This window comes from Myotis davidii, unplaced genomic scaffold, assembly GCF_000327345.1.
Source record: "Myotis davidii unplaced genomic scaffold, ASM32734v1 scaffold354, whole genome shotgun sequence".
Lineage (NCBI taxonomy): Eukaryota > Metazoa > Chordata > Mammalia > Chiroptera > Vespertilionidae > Myotis > Myotis davidii.
This window is the reverse complement of record NW_006285785.1, coordinates 909,093-928,313: the sequence shown is the minus strand read 5'-3', so window position 1 is coordinate 928,313 and position 19,221 is coordinate 909,093. Positions and strand designations below refer to the sequence as shown.

The 19,221-nt window shown below is 41.3% G+C and overlaps 1 protein-coding gene and 1 long non-coding RNA gene across 2 annotated transcripts in view; both read right to left on the bottom strand.

The window, feature by feature from the left end:
* Positions 1-6,492: 6,492 nt before the first annotated feature.
* LOC107181990 lies at positions 6,493-8,770 on the bottom strand. Its single transcript, XR_001512707.1, has 2 exons — positions 8,525-8,770; positions 6,493-7,361 (listed from the first exon to the last, which is right to left on the bottom strand). It is a non-coding gene; the product is annotated as an uncharacterized LOC107181990 (long non-coding RNA).
* Positions 8,771-10,604: 1,834 nt separating this feature from the next.
* The window catches only part of CSNK2A1 (casein kinase 2, alpha 1 polypeptide), a 36,842-nt gene continuing 28,225 nt past the window's right edge, over positions 10,605-19,221 (bottom strand). Inside the window, exons 10-13 of the mRNA XM_015559442.1 lie at positions 18,375-18,475; positions 17,026-17,174; positions 15,606-15,692; positions 10,605-13,496 (exon numbers count right to left, since the gene is read on the bottom strand). Coding sequence (XP_015414928.1) covers positions 13,381-13,496; positions 15,606-15,692; positions 17,026-17,174; positions 18,375-18,475 — 453 coding nt within the window. The 3' untranslated portion in view covers positions 10,605-13,380. The remainder of the gene's footprint in view (positions 13,497-15,605; positions 15,693-17,025; positions 17,175-18,374; positions 18,476-19,221) is intronic.

Sequence of the window (19,221 nt, the reverse complement as noted above, 5' to 3'; positions counted from 1 at the left end):
GTAGCCCGCTGCGCGCAGGCGCCTCGGCATCTGCGCACGGGCCCCGCCCCCGTACCGGCACGTGACCGTTCGCGACGCCAGAACGAGCGCCGGCCTCCTGGGCGGGCAGGCGCACAGGCGCTCTGAGCGGAGAGCGCCCGGGAGAGCTCAGCCAGAAGTATATAGAGCAAGTGCGTCCGGACCAGATTTTGTCATTTATTTTGCTTTTCTTATTTGTAAAGTGATGCTGATAATAATGAGAGTACTAACTCAGTTATTGGGAAAGTGCTGAGAATACTACCACGCATATAGTACCTACTTCACAATGAAAAGCTCGTGTTTTTGCTTACAAGGATCTTACCTTCTATCTCACCCCACACACACTCCTGTCATCATACCTGGCGACTTCAGGCCCTGATCAGAACCATGTTATGTGGTTCCGCAGGCTGTTCACTGCACAGCGCCAGGAGGCGCCTTTCACAGACGATTGTGACCAGTGTCCCCCTTGGAGCTGCACAAACCTGGCCACTCATCCGAGATGAACATGTCTTATCAGATCTTTGACCACTTTCTCATCTCCAATGACAGTGCTTTCTCTCCAATTGGCCACTCATTCCCTCGGTCACACGCCACACACCTCAAGTTCCCTGGATTCTGGTTGCGGGATGACCCCTACCAAACAGCTCGTTATTCTCTCCAGACACCCAGCCCCCTTGGTTTACTCCTGGCCTCCCTTGCTTTCATGTTCAATTCAAATTCCATGGTCTATCTACCATTACAAGTCATTTTTAAAAAGGTCCTCTGGGTAAGTTTCACAAGCAGAAACGTTTATTTTGAGGTTAACTTGATTTTTAAAACGAATATTCAATTTATTAAAATTAGAAATCCCCAAATCGAGTTTTCTTAATTTCAACGAATAAATTTTACAATGCCACTCATAAATCTAGTCATTTTAACAATCACATCATTGGTCCCATTAATAAACTTGATTAAATTCCTTTTGAAGATTTGACATTGCACTTATAAATTTAATAATTCACTTTTCTTTTTAAGTATCACAATTTTCTAACAAAGCCTTTTGGGATTTTATGTAATTCTTGTGAATGAAATAAACTTATATGTTAAGTCATAAGTTCTTTTAAATGTATCAATACAAATTTAATAAGACTTCGACTTAAAATCACAAGTCAGCCGAAACCGGTTTGGCTCGGTGGATGGAGCGTCGGCTGGCGGACTGAAGGGTCCCAGGTTCGATTCCGGTCAAGGGCATGTGCATGGGTTGCGGGCACATCCCCAGTGGGGAGTGTGCGGGAGGCAGCTGATCGATGTTTCTCTCTCATCGATGTTTCTGACTATCTCTCTCCCTTCCTCTCTGTAAAAAATCAATAAAATATATTAAAAAAAATTATAAAAAAAATCACAAGTCAAATCTATTATTCAAATATGTTTGTAATCAGTACAAGAATCTGTTAGAATTTCCAAAATTATCTTAAATATTATAAGAATTTAAAGCATCACATTTTTGCATAGATTGCTTAATGCAAAAAATATTAGCATTGAGAGTTTAAAACATTTCTAGTTGTGATTCTAAATTGTAGTTGAGGTTAAAAGATGCTTATTGTCCTAAAGCAGCAGTTCTTAAATTGTGGGTCGCGACCCCTTTGGTGGTCGAACGACCCTTTCACAGGGGTCGCCTAAGACCATCGGAAAACACATATATAATTACATATTGTTTTTGTGATTAATCACTATGCTTTTTTTTTAAAAATATATTTTATTGGTTCCCTACAGAGAGGAAGGGAGAGGGACAGAGAGCCAGAAACATCGATGAGAGAGAAACATCGATCAGCCGCCTCCTGCACACTCCCCACTGGGGATGTGCCCACAACCACGGCACATGCCCTCGACCGGAATCAAACCCGGGACCCCTCAGTCCACAGGCCGACGCTCCAGCCACTGAGCCAAACCGGTCAGGGCTAATCACTATGCTTTATGTTCAATTTGTAACAATGAAAATACATCCTGCATATCAAATATTTACATTATGATTCATAACAGTAGCAAAATTAGTTATGAAGTAGCAACAAAAATAATTTTATGGTTGGGGGTCACCACAACACGAGGAACTGTATTAAAGGGTTGTGGCATCAGGAAGGTTGAGAACCACTGTCCTAAAGAATTGTCGTTCCAATTTGGGAGTAATACACTCAAGCAATTTGGGGTATTTATTTCTTTGTTACTGTGCTGGCCAGTGGATTCTTGCCTATAGTAATGATGGGACAAGGACCTGCTCTCCTCCCCATCATCACAATTCTAGGGCTAAGCAGTATGTTGTTATTGTGAAGCTCTCATTCTCTGTAACACAAGAAGGTGACTGGCTCTCAGGGAGAAGAGAGAGGGTCAAGCAACTGCCAGATGCTTAGCAAGATGAATGGAGATAACCAATTCCTGTCCCAGGCTGATACCCACCTTGTGTGCAGCACATTGTCTAATTCCATGGTAATTCATTACCATGGAACTCTATATGTCAGCATGATCAGTCATTTTGCCTCATAATTCCTAATGCTCACTCTCTTTGAAAGGAGATCTAGGTGGCAAATGAGAATTGTTTAAAATAATGAATTACCATTTATATAAAATGTATATTAAAAAATGATTTCAGAGAGAGGAAGAGAAACACCAATAATGAGAATCATTAGTTGTCTGCCTCCTGTTACACCACCTACTGGGGATTGAGCCTGCAAACCGGAGCATGTGCCCTCACGGGGAATAGAACAGTGACCTCCTGGTTCATGAGTCAGTGCTCAAACACTGAGTGACACTGGCTGGGTGAGATGGGAATTTTAAAAAGCCTTCCTGAGTCAACAGAAATGAGCCTAATCAAGCATTGTGATGGTCATTTCCATTGCTGTTACACGAGTTTGGAGCCTGTAGGTAAGCCAGAGCCTGCTGGGCCGGTCTGCCATGGGGCCAAGGACACCAGGAAGCACATGTATCTTGGAAGATCCCAAATCACAAACATGTAGATTACTGAACCCATTTGTCTCCTCAACAAATATTCATGGGCATTAACCAGTCCAGGCCAGTGCTAGGACCCAACATAATGAAGCTTTCTTCTCTGCCTTCCTGGACAGCTCAGGTTAGGGAGATGGCCTCTTCAACTATAAAAGGTGAAAAGTTCTGGGCAGGGGTGGAGGGGTGGGAAGAAGCTTAGAGGGTTGTAGAAGCCCAAACCACACAGAGGGGTGATGAAGGAAAATTTCTAAGCTTTTATAGAGGGTTGGGTAGCAGTCAGTCAGTTGGTGTAGGTAAGAGCATTTTAGCTGAGAAAATAGCACAGGCGCTATCATGAAGCTAAGAGAAAGCAAATCAGTCTAGAAACTGTGCTTTAGTATTCTTATAGCACAGTATAAAGAGAAAGTGGACTCTGACACTAGTGAGGGCAGAGATGTGTGCCGGAGCAGCTTAGGCAGGATCTCTCGGGAGTTTGGATGGGATGAAGTCGGCAGGGTGGAATTAAATATTTTTAGCACTGAATGTGGTCTTTGATGTCACCTACTTTAATCTTCATTTCCAGTATAAGAGTCACCTTTATTTATCCATATAACTGTTTATGGAATACCAAACCCGTGCTAGTCTGTGACATATCCTCTTCCCCTTGAGTGTGGGCAGCACTTGTGAATATGATGGGATTTTACTCTTGTGATTAGGTGATGTTGTAAGCCAAATATGAAGGGATTCTGCAGATAAAACCAGGATCCCTAAAAAGGGAGTTTGACCTGGGTAGACCTAATCAGATGATTCATTTAAAAGAAGTTGGGGGCCTTCTCTGAAGAAATTCAAAGCAGCGATTCTCCTATTGCTTTTTAAGAAATGAACTTCCATGTTGTGGAGAAGGTCAAACAGGGTATAGCGGGCAGCTTCTAGGAGTGGAGGGCCTCAGTCCTATACCAAAAGAAACGAAATTTGGCCAACAGTAAGTTTGGAAGACGGCATGGAGCCTCAGTTGAGATCACAGCCTTACCTGACTTGATTTTAGCCAGGTGAGACCTGAGTAAAGGACCTGTCTAACCCACACTTGGATACCTGCACTGCAAAACCAAGATAATTAAATTTGTGGTATTTTGTTACACAGCAAGCAACTGAAAAATCTCACCCCCAAAAAGCCCAGGCAAAGATTTATTGGCTCACGTAACTGAAGTTTTTGCCCTTCTGCATCCCCTATCTCCACCTCTCAGCTACCCACCTCTTCATGTTGACTGAATTACAACCCCACACAGGCCTTCGGGATCTTAATACGACCCTGACAGCCTGGTCTCACCATACTTTCTACATCAGACTGAATACCTTAAATTCTTTGTCTCAGCATTTCTAAGGAGAGTGTTTGTCTTCTGCCACCTGCCTAGACTGAACCAGTCACTGTAGTCACCATGTGGCCGTTGGTTAGGGCTCAATCTTTTTTAAAAAAAATATATTTTATCGATTTTTTACAGAGAGGAAGGGAGAGAGTTAGAAGCATCGATGGGAGAGAAACATCGATCAGCTGTGGGGATGTGCCCGCAACCAAGGTACATGCCTTTGATCGGAATCGAACCTGCGACGTTCAGTCCACAGGCTGACACTCTATCCACTGAGCCAAACCAGTCAGGGCATTAGGGCTCAATCTTATGCTCTACCATTGACCCAGGGATGGAGCCTTGTAGGTCAAAGATTTTAATGATTGCCCTAGGATTTACAACACACATCTTTAATCAGTTTGCCTTCGACAGTAGATTCCCATTTCCTTCCTTCTAGTTTTCATGTTATTATCATACTTTTATTTTCTTCTAAAAACCCTTTTCCCCATCTCCTACTATTGCTTTCTCCACCCCACACTTGCAGACAACCACTTAACTATGTTTTGTGGCTATAGTTTGAATTTTCTAGAATTTTAAATGGATGGAATCATACAGAATGCAGTCTTTTTGGTATGGCTTTCAGTCAACAGAATTATTTTAAGACTAATCCATGTTGCTGCATGTATCAAGTTTATTTCTTTTTATTGCTCAACATTTCATCGTATTGTTTTACAATTCGTTTATCCATATGCTATAAACACACAATTCATTGCTAATATTTTTGCTTTAGACCAGGGGTTAGCAAAGGATGGTCCATTCACAAACCAAAACCAGCCCACTGCTTGACATTCTATGGCCTTTTACAATTTTAAATGAGGAGAAAAAAAATCAAAAGATTAGTGGCACATAAAATATGAAATTTAAATCTCAGTCCAAAAATAAAGTTTTATTGAAACAGCCATGCTCATTTGCCTATTGGCTAAGACTGCTTTTATTTAGGCTATAACAGTAGAGTGGTTGCAGTAGAGATCATGACCTGCAAAACCTAGAATACTTATCTGTTCCTAAACAGAAAGTTTGCCGACTTCATACTTTAGACTTCAGTTAAAGGTAATTAAAAATTTTCATTTAGTCCACTCCCAGTATTCTTTTCTTAATCCTCACCTGAGGACTTTTTTTTCCATTGATTTTTAGGGAGAGTGGAAGAGAGGGTAAGACAGAAACATCAATGTGAGAGAAACACATTATTGGATGCCTCCTGCATGAGCCCTGACCAGGACCTGGACTGGGGTGGAGCCTGCAACCAAGGTGCATGCCCTTGACTGGAATTGAACCTAGGACCCTTTGGTCTGTAGGCCAATGCTCTATCCACTGAGCCAAACTGGCTAGGGCCCACTTCCAGTATTCTTAATTTTGTTGTATAGATCTAATTTGTCTGATATCATATTCCTTATGCCTGGAGACCTTCCTGTAGTATTTCTTATAGGTCTTCTGGCAATCTATTTCCTCAGTTCTATCTGAGAAAGGCTTTATTTTTCCTTTTTTGAAAGTTGTTTGTACTGCGCATAGGATTCTGCGTTTGTTTTTTCCTCAGCATTAAAGCCATTCCATTGTCTTCTAGCTTGAATGGTGTCTGGTAATTCTTAAGTATCCTCTGTATGTGCCACTTCATTCCCTGGGTTGCCTGTTAAGATTTTCTGTGTAAGCATTTTGAACATGATATGCCTTTTGTGTACAAATTTATTCTGCTTGGTGTTGAGTTTCTTGGATCTATAGTATGGTGTCTGTCAATTTTGGAAAATACCCAAATTTATTCCTTCAAATATTTCTTTGCCCACGTGATTTCATTTGGCCTCTTGTGCTCCAGCAATCCACATGAGCATGCCTTCCAGTGGTTCTCAACCTTGGCTGCACATTAGAATCACCTGGGAATCTTTTTAAAATCCTGTTCTGGGCCTCATCCTCTGGAAATTCTGTTTGTTATGAGGTGGGGCCACAACATTAGTAACAAAGAAACAGAATTTCCAGAGGATGAGGCCCAGAAATCAGCATTTTAAAAAGATTCCCAGGTGATTCTAATGTGCAGCCAAGGCTGAGAACCACTGCTTTACACCAAAAGGCTGCAGGTTTGATCCCCAGTTGGGTTGTGTAGGGGAGGCAAATGATCCAATGCTTCTCTCCCCCCCTTTCCTCTTTCTCTCTTTCTCTAAGGATTAGTAAAAACATAACCTTGGCGAGGATTCAAAAAAAAAAGATCATGCCTTGGGTAGCTGCTGCAATTTCAGCATGGGACTCAGCAGGAGCCGCCCCCACATGAACAAATCTGAATCCAATCAACATAGTTGCTCAGCCCAGCCAATCTTCCTCAACCTGAAGTAGAGCTGCTTGGCTGAGCCTAGTTTAGATCAGTTGAACCTAGATCTGCTGACCTAGAAATTTCTGTGAGGATAAACATTTTTGTTCAAAGGACCACAGAGCAAAAGCAAGAGAAAGAAAAAGTGTATCTGTATTGGCTGGCTAGAAACCTGAACAGGATTCCTGGCAGCACAGGTATGCAAAAGCATTCCAGGAAGCAGAACTAAGCCCGGAGAAATGGGTTCAAATCTCAGGTGCTGGCCCTGGCAGGTTGAGTTGCTAAGGGTGGGCCTCTTAGCCAGCTCCAGCAGCCCCCACTCTGGGAAGGACTCCCTGACTATTTTCCCTTCCCTAAGAGCTCAGGACTCCTTTCTCCTACTGTTTTTCTGTGACATCTATTTTAACCTCAACCCCAAGGCAACCACAATTAATATTTTGTTTTCTTCCAATCCTTTTTTTCTAGCAACAGCCCTTTCAAGTGCCAGGGGATCGTTTCAGTTTCCACCTTGAAAGGCCCAGAGGTTGTCTCCTATCTCCCTGGGGGCATTCTAACCCTATCCCCAAAGGCTCATCTGTTTGCAAGTCTGGTGTCCTAGGGGCCACTGTGACTTCAACATCCACTTACCTTCAGGATGAATTCTGAATTTGTTTCTGTCACCCAGGAATTTCCATTTCTTTCCTTGAAATTGGCTATTTATTTGAAAGTAAATTATGTTAATTTTAGTCAGCATCCTCAATATTTGGAGCAGGAGTTAGCTGACTACAATTTTGACTGGGAAATCTGATTTTTAACCCTGGGGTTTTTTGTGTGTGTGTGTTTTTTACACAGATGAAATGATTCCTCATACACAATTTCATTTCCTGCTTTTGCATTTGAAAAGCACACATTACCCCACAGGATTGATTCTCATGGACAACAACAGTTTGTCAAAAGGCATCTTACAGGTGAGTACATAAGGAACCCTGGGTTGAGAAGCTGAGTGGGTGAATGAGAAACAGAATGAGGTATACATGAGATGTGAGCTGTGGCTATTTGGATTCCTTCATAGAACTGCTCAATACACAGAAGCAAGGTCCTGCCTTTTTAGTTAAGCCTACAAATGTTTGACTCTGACTCACAGGGTGGGATCAGGGAACCACTTACCAGCTGCTGTTGCTTTTCCTTTTTAGAGGAGCCAAGAAAACACTGCCAAAGCAGATGATGTAAGAATGAAGCTGACTCAGAAATACCCAATCACCTTAGGAACTTCTCCAATAAACAGATTGGCCATCCTATAAACTCCCATATAGAGGTACCTGGGGAGAGCTTCTTACAGTAAGGCCAGTAAGAATCCCTGGTGAATATAGCCACAGAGAGGCAAATCCAGATAGCAGTTTGCTATAGTGCAAGAATATTTGGCTTTTAGTAGAAAATTTAAAAATTCAGAGGAGACAGATAGAATCTTAGAGGGAAATTGTAGAGGGTGGGAACAAGGCAATTCAAATTAGACCCTTGACCTGCATTTGTTGAGAACCTGTCATGTTTAATGTATGCATATTTTCCCTTTCTAGCATAAGACACTGCAGCCACGAATAAAAGTATAGCATCTCTTTAGATGTGGCATCATTTTCTGTACATAATCTGGTCAGGATCATTGTTTAGCCTCCAGTCACTTATAATTTCACCAACCACTCATTAAAGAAACCTCTTCTTATGTTAATTCAGTCTGGGGTTTGTGGCTCATAATTACACTTGCAAGCCTCAGGTCAAGTTTCTACTGACCTTGAGATGCTCTTTATGTAACAGCACTTTTATTAACTTTTTGTGTGGTGGGGAGGGGTAAGGTGGAGGTGAGAACAGAGGATGAAATTACCATTTATTGAGCATCTATTATGAGTCTGGTGTGGTGCTAAACATTGTCCTTGTGCTACTCCAGTCAATCATCTTCAATACTGAGGGATAGTGGCCCACTTTAAAGAAAAAAAGGTTTTTATAATTAAGCAGATTAGTAAGACAAGATCATCAGGGAGTTTATATGCAGGTGAGGAGATAGACAATAAATAAATCAACAAAATAATACCATAAAAGTACAGGTGTTGCCCTGGCTGGTGTGACTCAGTGGTTAGAGTGTTGACCCTCATACCAAAGGGTCTTGGTCAAGGGCATGTATCTGGGTTGCAGGTTCAATCCCCAGTCCCAGTTGGGTCTCGTGTGGGAGGCAAACAATGGATGTCTGTCTGTCTGTCTCTCTCTGTCTGTCTTCTTTCTCTTCCTTCTCTTCCCTCCCTTCCACTGACACTTAAAAAGCCATGGAAAAAATATCCTTGGGTGAGGTTAAGAAAAAGGGCAATGGGATAGTGGTAGTGAAGGCAGTGGGAGGAGCAGGGAGACACTTTAGATAGGGTGGAGCATCAGCTGACATTAAGGTTTTCAGACCCATTTTGGGGAGGGAACTAGGGACTATTTTACTTCAAAGCCTTTGGCTAACTTTTTCCTTAAGGAGGAAAAGGCCTGGAAGACAGCCTTTCTAGTATGCATGTCACCAAGTATAGACTATACAGTTCCTAAAGCTGAGGCACAGGGAGGAGGAATTACCAGTAGGGAGGCAGATAAAGACTAATGATTAAACAACTACTCAAACCCAACTCTAGTCTTAGGAATTTGCTGGTGGGAATCTTTAGGCAGTTTCCCTAATATGACAAAACTAGATTTTTCAAGAGATGCTAAAACAGTCAGTATTAATTATAACCACACTTGAACAACAGGTGAAACAAGATGAAATTTAAAGATTGAGAGAAAATTAACATTCCCAAGTATGTCAACCAATCTCAAATTTTCTGCACTACTTTAAGGCTATAATAATTAGCCATACTCTGAAAATCTAATTTTACAAAATATATTCCTGTCTCTAACAGGCACACTCTAACAATTTATCTTCCTATATTTATCATGTATAAAATTGGAATGTTAGAAAGTAAAGTTCATGTTAGACATTTCAGTTTTAAGATATTACACAATGACTACTTTATTTAAAACACACTTCTCAACTCCAAATATTGATAAGATGTAGATGCCATAAGATAGTATGCAGTGAAGATTTAAAGGAAACTAATTTTTAAAAACTGTAAATGAGAAAGAATAAAAGGCAATTCAAGTATATATTTTTGTAAAATTTACTTATTTGGCATTGATAAGTAAGTAAAACACAGTTTCATCTCTTTTACCAGCCTTCTTGAGAGTTTTGATCAGAGCTGCCAAGTATGTGCTCACCAGCACACCTTCATTCCAGACATCGAGACTTTGCCAAATTGTCTCAGGGACTGGGGTAATCACCTTCCACAGGGCTTATTGCCATTCATTGAACACTGGTCTTTTCTGCTGTGAACAAGCTGTCTCCATGGACCTTTTCACTTAAGAATCATTCAAACTTTCTAAAATCAATGTCAGAGCTGAAAAGGAACTCAGAAGACAACTCACCTAGTCTCCTCCTGACTGAACACACACAGAACAGAGGTCTGGAGAGTTCCAGAGGAGACTGTATAGTGAAATTACTAGCAAAGTCAGGACCAAGGACTAATCCTCCATAACAGGGGGTCAAGGAAACTAGGTTTATCAAGGGCCTAATAAGTGCATTAATACTTGACATTTACACTGATTCAATTCCAAGGAAGCAGTGGCCCCATTTTATAGATGATGAAACCGATTCAGAAGTTAAGTAATCTGCCAAGTGCGTGACAAGGGCAGGAATGAAACCAGTCCTGGTTAGCAACATCACACTCTCTTTCACTGTATCTCAATGTCAAAAACTCCCAGACTTTAGTGCTCCTCAACCAATCTTAAGTCATCCCACTTCACAATCCCTATAAACTCAATATTAAATTCAAAGTACGTGAGAACTAAGCCATCTATCACATACGGTGTCGGTTGGAGAAGCATACTGCTCAGGCTGTAGGGACATTTCATTTGTTTAAATGTTTTTATTAAAAAAAAAATTTAAAGACCTTCATGGCACAACTTCTTCCCAGCACAGTTATGTTTTAGTTATACCAATTACAATACAATTACAACCAATAAATCAAGGGGTAGAGGGGGAACTTCTGACTTCAAACTTAAAAAAAAAGGGCGGGGGGAGAGGGGGAAGCCCACTTCAAACAAAGTTAAAAAATACTAAAAAACCTTTTAGAGTAATTGCCAACACAACTGTCTTATATTGGCATTCCATCTCCTGCAATCTGATCGATGCAGACACAGATAGTGCTGAGAAATAAAGTGTCCCAATACAAGGTATACAGATGAGGTAATTTACAACAAAGAAGTTGTTACTCTGTAAACCCTTACCCCCCCACCCACCCAATTGGGTCTTTTTTTCATGCTTTTGCAGTGACTCCTTAATTAGCATTTAAAAAAGTTTGTTTCTTTTAAAAGGCTCTTGGGTGGCATTTCAGAGTCCTCTCCATTTACCTTCAGTTTCTTGCAAGGTCTGATGCGTGTTAGGAGGTTCAGCTGTCTGCAGCTCCTCACATCAGCCTCTGCTACACCTAGATTCTCTGAGCTACAAGGGTAGGATGTGAAGTCTTGATTTACAACAACCCTCCTCCCCACCTAAAAAGAAAGAATTTATTAGTCATAGTGTCCTGTTCAAATCACAATCCAGTGCAAACGTAATCACAAATTGCATCTCTGGCACATCCGGTGCTTTTAGCTTCTGCACAAATTCAACATGGTAACCCACACAGCATTCTAGGGCATAAAAGGGTCAAGAACAATAAATATCCACTGTAAGTGGCCACAAGAAAGAAAACCACCTGCCACACAGAGTGTTCGCCCTGTGGTTGAGAAGCATTACACAAGGAGGCTTTAGCTTTCTCTAAAGTTCATCATTATACTCACTAAAGCCATCACCTTGATAAAGTAAGTTACTAGAGCCAATTTGGGTTACAAAGTTAGATAAGTTCATTAGATTCAACTCCTCAAATAATTACATTTATCTATGACGCCCAGATGAGAAAGGCTTATGAATCTATAAAGGTAGGAGAATGGGGAACTAAGGTTTTAGGCCTTAAAATATGTTGGAAGAATTTTTCCTAGTCCCCACAAGCAGCTACTGTAATTAAATCAACAGAAGATACAGAGCTGATGGTTTTGCTATTGTGCTTAAAAAACTAAGCTTCCTCAGTGAAGCACCTGATAAACTTAGGTGGTTGGATTACAGTGGAAAATCCACTTTACATACACACAAACACACAAAACTGGCGACTTTTCCATCCCCAATCCCTGCACTGCTGAGACACAAAGTGAATTTTATGGCAAAGGATCCTTAATCCCCAGAGACGCTTTGGCTTGTGGTGCTTTTTTAAGGCCTCTCTGCCCTGCCTGGTACCATGGGTCAAATGAGGGGTGTATAAAAATGGTGGCCTTAGGAAGCCTCCACGGTACAGGGCTGCAGGCCCCTCAGATGTGAACGTGAGACACCCACCCAGCGAGACCTTTACACAGGGAACTTAAATCTAACCTTGATAAATAAAACCAAACGTTTATTTACACCAAAGAATTCCAACACTGGATCTTTCACATATGAAGGACAAAGTATTATATATATACACACAGCAAAGGGTGGCAGGGCTGTAACAAGAGTTTATAGTTTCCCCACAATTACAGGTCTACCATTTCAGTTTCACTGGAGACAGTGGTTCTGCTCCTACCTCTCAGATACATTTACAAGACTGAGGGGCAGGCCTTCTCACTGAATGGCATGTGAAGAAAGGGGAAGATAGGAGGGAAAGAAGGTGGAAAGCTTAAAATGAAAGTGTGGCCACATCTCCCATTAGCTCTTAAAGCGTTCTTAACATAAAACCTATATAGATAATTTTTTTTTCTTTTGTAAAAAGCAATAAATTATACCCAGTAGCTAATTGAATTCAAAATGGCCAAGTCTCCTTCCAACTATAGAGTATGCTGGGAGACGAGAGGGGAGAGGACCAAGGTAAAGAGCCTGGGAGGGAAGGTTACTGAAGTTTTAAACTAAACTTATAAGTGAGTTGGATTTAGGGTCAGGTCAATAAGACATGATTCAGACTGAACAGAAATTTTCAGGACCTGTCAGCACTTCGGGTAGATTTTTCAGCATCTCAATGTAACTATAATTAAGACATACTTCCACTAGATTCACCAGGATAACCCCACTGAAGCACTTTGGGAATAAAGTGATGTAAATGACGAGCAGTACACTGCTTTTATAGGTTGGGTCCTCCCTCCTTCCTTCCCACCTCCCTTGAAGAAGCTACATTTTTGTAATCTCTGGAAAAGAGCATGAGATACAAGCCCCCTGCCCCAAAGTGTGGGATGGTGGGTGAACAATGGCATGGGAAGAAATCTCCACCCAGATGCAGAAGCAGGAATTGAGGCTGGTTTGTCTTTGTTTTTTAGTGATGAGGAACTGAATTTGGAAGGGGAGAAAAAAATTTGTCCGTGAAATATTCCACTTGCAGGTAATTATTCAGGGAATCCCCTGAGTTATGAAAAGTTCGAGTTAAAAAAAAAGAAAGAAAAAAAAAAGAAAATCAGCCTATTGTAATTCTTTTTTTATGACTGAACTACTATAAATCCACAAGCAACGGTTCAGACACGGTGCTTCTTAAGTATTTCACCCTCCCCGCCAGGCGCAAGCTGCATCAAGGAGAGAGTGGACTCCCCCACCTCTGCTCAGGCCTCAGGAGACAGAAGGGGCCTTTATTGCTGAGCGCCAGCGGCAGCCGGAACAGGCATCCCGAGGGGGTTGGCAGCAGCAATCACTGGTGAGCCTGCCAGAGGTCCGAGGGGTGAAGGGGTTGGCACTGAAGAAATCCCTGAAAGAAACAGATGAGGGTAAGTCAGAGACACCAACCATGGAAATCTTAGTCACCAGTTTCCCATAGCCCCTATCACAAAAGTGACGCACAAATAATTCTCTTGGTCTGTTCGCTACTTCTATGTCTCTGGATCTATTTTTTTTCATCAGTTTATGTTGTTCATTATATTCCACACACAAAAAATTTCTCTTTAATAAAGGCATCTCCTTTGCCAGATTTTTACAAATTAAACTGATTTCAAATTAAATCCTCAAAAATTAAAATGGCAAGTTCTAATTAATTTAGGAGGTAAAGAAATCCATGCTTGGAGAGTTTAAGCAGTTTGACCAAAGGTAAACAGCTAGTAAAGTTGGCAACTATGTTTGGGTTCCAACCCAGGCCTATCTATGGCGGCACTGTGCCAATTTCCTGTTCTATAATCTGTGCTAACCTAGTGGCCACTAACCACGTGCAGCTACTGAGTACTTGAAATGTGGCTAGTGTAACTACGAAACTGGTTTTTTTTGTTTTGTTTTTTAACATTTATTAAATTTTGCTTAATTTAAATAGCCACCTGTGGCTAGTCACCACCATACTGAACAGCAGAGGGCTAGGGTAAAAACTCATGTGCTTATATCACACTGCCAGCTAAAATTTCAAAAAAAAAAAAAAAAGTTAGCCGAAACCGGTTTGGCTCAGTGGATAGAGCGTCGGCCTGCAGACTGAAAGGTCCCAGGTTCGATTCCGGTCAAGGGCATGTACCTGGGTTGCGGGCACATCCCCAGTAGGAGTTGTGCAGGAGGCAGCTGATCGATGTTTCTCTCTCATCGATGTTTCTAACTCTCTATCCCTCTCCCTTCCTCTCTGTAAAAAATCAATAAAATATATGAAAAAAAAAAAAGTTATTTTTAGTGGGGAAAGGAGCACTTCCCACCTCTAAGCTAAAACTTTATTTGAGGAAGTTCAAAAGAATATACAGTGAACAAATCCCCCCTGCCCTGTCACTATGGCACCATTTCTAGGGTATATCCTTCTAGAAATATTTTATGCATATACATTAACACAATTTTATCAGAATATTCATATGGATACCATATATAGAAATGTGATTATATACTTTTGCCCACTCCTGGTCTTGGACATGGCTCTGCACTTTGCTTATTTTATTTTCACATTATCTTGGAGTTGGAGCTAGAAAAGAACATGAAACACTCATTCTTTTCTCTGGCTGCATAGCATTCCACTGAATGGATGTCCCATAATTCATTTGACAATTCCCTACTGAGAGCTGTTTTCAGTATCTTGCTATTACAAATAAGGCTACGACCTCAGACATGCATCATTTTGCACATAGGCAAGATTCCCAGGTGATAAATTCTAGAAGGCAGCTAGCTCATTAACAGTAATTCTTTGAGGGTGTCTGAGTCAAGGACCTCACTACAAGTGTACCCACGTGGATCTGCCTATATGTATAATTCTCACAATATGGGCCTATAATTTCTTTAGAATAATTGTGTACTCTGTACAAAAATTTGCTCTAAATCGTAGTGATTCAATAATACAGAAAAATAATTTCATATATTTACAATTTATTAGTACATGGTAATTGCTTCAGGGGAAAAAAAATCAAAGAACCATTCTTTTACTCATATACACCCCATGTGCAAACCCCATATCTTCTCTCCCCAATTTCTTTTTTTTTTTTTTTGGTTCCCACACCAGGAGTTGAATCTCCCCAATTTCTCAATCTCATTTCTGAGGACCATGTCAACTACTGTCACTCTAAACTGTGAGATAAAAGGATCACCTTTTATTTTTCATGGCTTGTTGGGACATTCATGTCCCTCTGACACACTTGGGGATTCCTAGAAGAGCCTGTTGATAGCCTACTCAAAGTAGTGTCACTGAGGTATATCAGATGTCAAAAGCATCCTGAAGCCTAGTGGAGAGAGCTGCACAGGTTAGTATATCAATATCAATAAGGTAATCATAACAGAGAGAAGAGGAGGTTCACAAGAAATCAGGTCACAACAGGGACCAAATCAGGCCACAAAAACACAAATAAGAAAGAATAATTGACTTCTACTGCTTTAAAAAAAGAAAAGAAAAATTCACTAATGAACTGACCTGTCATCATATTGGCGCTGCTGACAGGTGTACTGCCTCCTGGCATGCTAGATGAGCCCATTCGAGCCTGGTCCTTCACAACAGTGTCTAGAAAAAGACAAAAATGGTAAGTTCTATTATGCTTGACGATTACTAATGATCTTAAAGCAATCACGTTCATGCTTTCAATCTTATTTATATTCCATATAATTCCCAGAAGAACTTAAGGTGGCAATTGCCTTGTCTTCACCATGAATTACATAAGTAATAGAAAATAGAATTATCTTTCCTGTCAAACTAGTAAAGGCAACCTCTAAAATTACATGGTAGGAAGATGAGGTAATTATCCATGGTAGATCTAATTTAAAACAAAACTGATCCTGTTAGGTTGAATAAGATAATACAATCTAACCTAGCCTAGAGTGATATATTATCAGAGTGAAATGATCTTATTGCAACCCACAACTCAAGTGGTTAAGCATGGTACCAAATAGGCCAAAGTTATAGCTTGTGCAAATTAGTGCTAGTACCATAGACTTCAGGTATTCTGCTTCAGATACAGGAGACTGGGCAACCGCATAATCAGTTCACTACAAAACCACTCCAACACTCCAAGGAATAATCCAGTGTTGAAGCTAACATCACAGTGGAGATGGAGTGGGTCTGACTGACTAATTGACATTTTCACCCAGGACAGCAGTTAGCTATATCACAAACCTAAGTCAAAGCGTTCATACAGATAAGATTTTGAAGCTTCCTTGACTCTCCAATAAATTATAACCAGAGACAGGACAGATATAGGGCTATCTATATATATAAAAGCCTAAGCGACCATCTGACCGTCCAACCAGTAGTTATGACGTGAACTGACCACCAGGGGGCAGATGCTCAACACAGGAGCTGCAAGCTGTGGTGACTTGGCAGCTCAGCTCTAGAGTGACACACCTGGAACCAGAGAGGAGGGAGCCTGGTTCTGGGGTGCGTCACCAAAGAACAGTCCTCTCGCAATCCGGGACCCCTCGGGGGATGTTGGAGAGCCAGTTTTGGCCCGATCCCCACAGGCCAGGTGGAGGGACCCCACCCGCCAGTACAGGAATCCATGCATTGGGCCTCTAGTTCATTATTAGCTAACCTCTGAGAAGTGTCACTAACACAGTAAAAAAAGCAGTTTTTTTAGGAACAATCATGTATTAAGTACTGTCAGACAAGAATCCTTCCAACAATTCTGTAAGACAGTTGCCATCACTGTCCTCATTTGAAGAAAACAAGGCTCACTGTGGGTGAAATAACTTTGCCACAGGCTAAGCAGAGCTGGGATTCCAACTCTCTTCTGGCGGGACCATGGGTCCACAGTTTTCTTCACAGCATATATTTTCCTTTGTCTTGTACAGTCTGCTGGGCAGGCCTGCACAGGCTCTATGGATTGAACAGTTGGACTCACAGAAATAGGGGTGTTCCATGGCTTCTCTTGCAGTGAGCCGTGACTGGTGGTCATATCGCAGCAGCTTGTCCAGGAAATCCAAGGCCTCAGGGCTGACAAGGTGCTGGTTTTCACTGTGGACAAAGCGTTCCCATCGCTTACGGGAGTGTCTGCAGAGCCAAAAGGGGTAATGAGAAATGAACAAGGGGCAGAGAAGCCCAACATTTATTTCACTACTAAATTTTCCTTAGTGACTAGAAGCTCAGACACTAGCAAAAAGAAACCAAAACTCAAGAAAGCAGTTTTATAGCACTCTGTCACTGGGGAGACAACCAAGCTAACTGGAGAGACTGAAAACAGCAGTGTTGCACAAAAGAGAAATCTGGGTGCTCACAATTTTATAAACCATAATTCATGTTCCTTTACAATACTGAATACTTCTGCACAGCAAGGAGGGTCAGGTGGCTGGTCTAACCAGGCCTCTTTCCCATACCCTCACACATTCCTGGCATCTCTGCCTTTGCATCAGGAAAGTCCACCTCCTGGTAAGTGTTGAATGAATTAGTATTGTGCCTAGCCACTATTTTCAGAGTCTGTTCATTGTCTGTCTGCACATTAGTCTTGAAACATACATTTCCTATTACTATTTATTTCTCTTGCAGTGGTTCTCAACCTTCTGGCCCTTTAAATACAGTTCCTCATGTTGTGACCCAACCATAAAATTATTTTTGTTGCTACTTCATAACTGTAATGTTGCTACTGTTATAAATCGTAATGTAAATATCTGATATGCAGGATGGTCTTAGGCGACCCCTGTGAAAGGGTCATTTGACCCCCAAAGGGGTCGCGACCCACAGGTTGAGAACCGCTGTAGAGGGTTTTGTCATTTGGAGAAGCTAAGTCAACTATAGCCCTTCTATTAGAATCTACATTTCATTACTTTTACAGCAATCCTCTGACAATAATCTCCACACCTGTCCTGTAAGTGCATTTGGGAAAACTGCCAGTCAATCCAGCGATTTTATCACAGGATCACCCAAGCAGCACCCTGTAGTACAGGACCAGTGGGCTTTAGCAGTGCTGGCAAAGAGGATGTAACTATTTTTTTAAAATAGTTTTAAAGAAATATATTTTATTGGTTTTTAGAGAGAGAAAGTGAGAGGGAGAGAAACATCAATGTGAGAACAAAACATTGATCAGCTGCCTCCTGTACGCCCCCCACCAGGGAATCAAGCCTGCAATCTGGTATGTGCCTGACCAGTAATCAAACCGGCAACCTTTCAGTGCACAGGATGACGCCAAACCAACTGAGCCACACTGGCCAGGGTCATAACTATTTTTTGATGCATAGATTTTGTTTTATGACTCACCTGCCCAAGATATCATTGAAACGTGGATCTAATTCAATGTTGTATTTGTCAATATAGTCATATAAATCTTCTGTCCCCAGAACCTTGGCTATCCTCACCAACTAGGATTGAAGAAAGACAAAAACCCACACAACAATCATGTTACAAGATTAAATCAACAAACAGCCATGACTGGATTAACAGCAAGGGATCATCGTGGCTACAAGGTATGAACATACACCCGATTTACTTCAGATTTCTGTGTAGCGTAGGAATAATTTTCACACAAAATTCTCTAAATCAGAACTCAATGTGATGGTGTAAAAAAAAGAAAAAACAATGATATAATCTGGTTCCTTTCCCTTGAAATGTCTCCCAGATGAAGTCTTATGTTTGTACCCTCACAACCCAGCTAAGGGTGTCACTTCTTTTGGGAAACTCCCCTTGTACACTCAGACCACTCACTTCCACAACTGCCTTTTGTACCTTGTCTGTTTCTATTCTGACATTTATAACTGTAACTTATTTCCTTGTATGTTTGATTCCCTTACTAGACTATGAACTATTTGAGAGGCTGGACTAATCTTTTTTCTTAGTACTTTTATTGACTTTTTATAGAAAGAGGAAGGGGAAGGGAGAGATAGAAACACCGATGAGAGAAACATTATTGATCAGTTGCCTCTTGCATACCCACTGGGTTTGGATCGAGCCCCAAATCCAGCATGTGCCCTGACTGGAAATTGAACCAGTGACCTCTTAATGCCTGTATGGACGCTCAACCACTCAGCCACACAGACCAGGGCTAGACTAAACTTAAAAAGAAAGAAAGAAAGAAAGAAAGAGAGAGAGAGAGAGAGAGAGAGAGAGA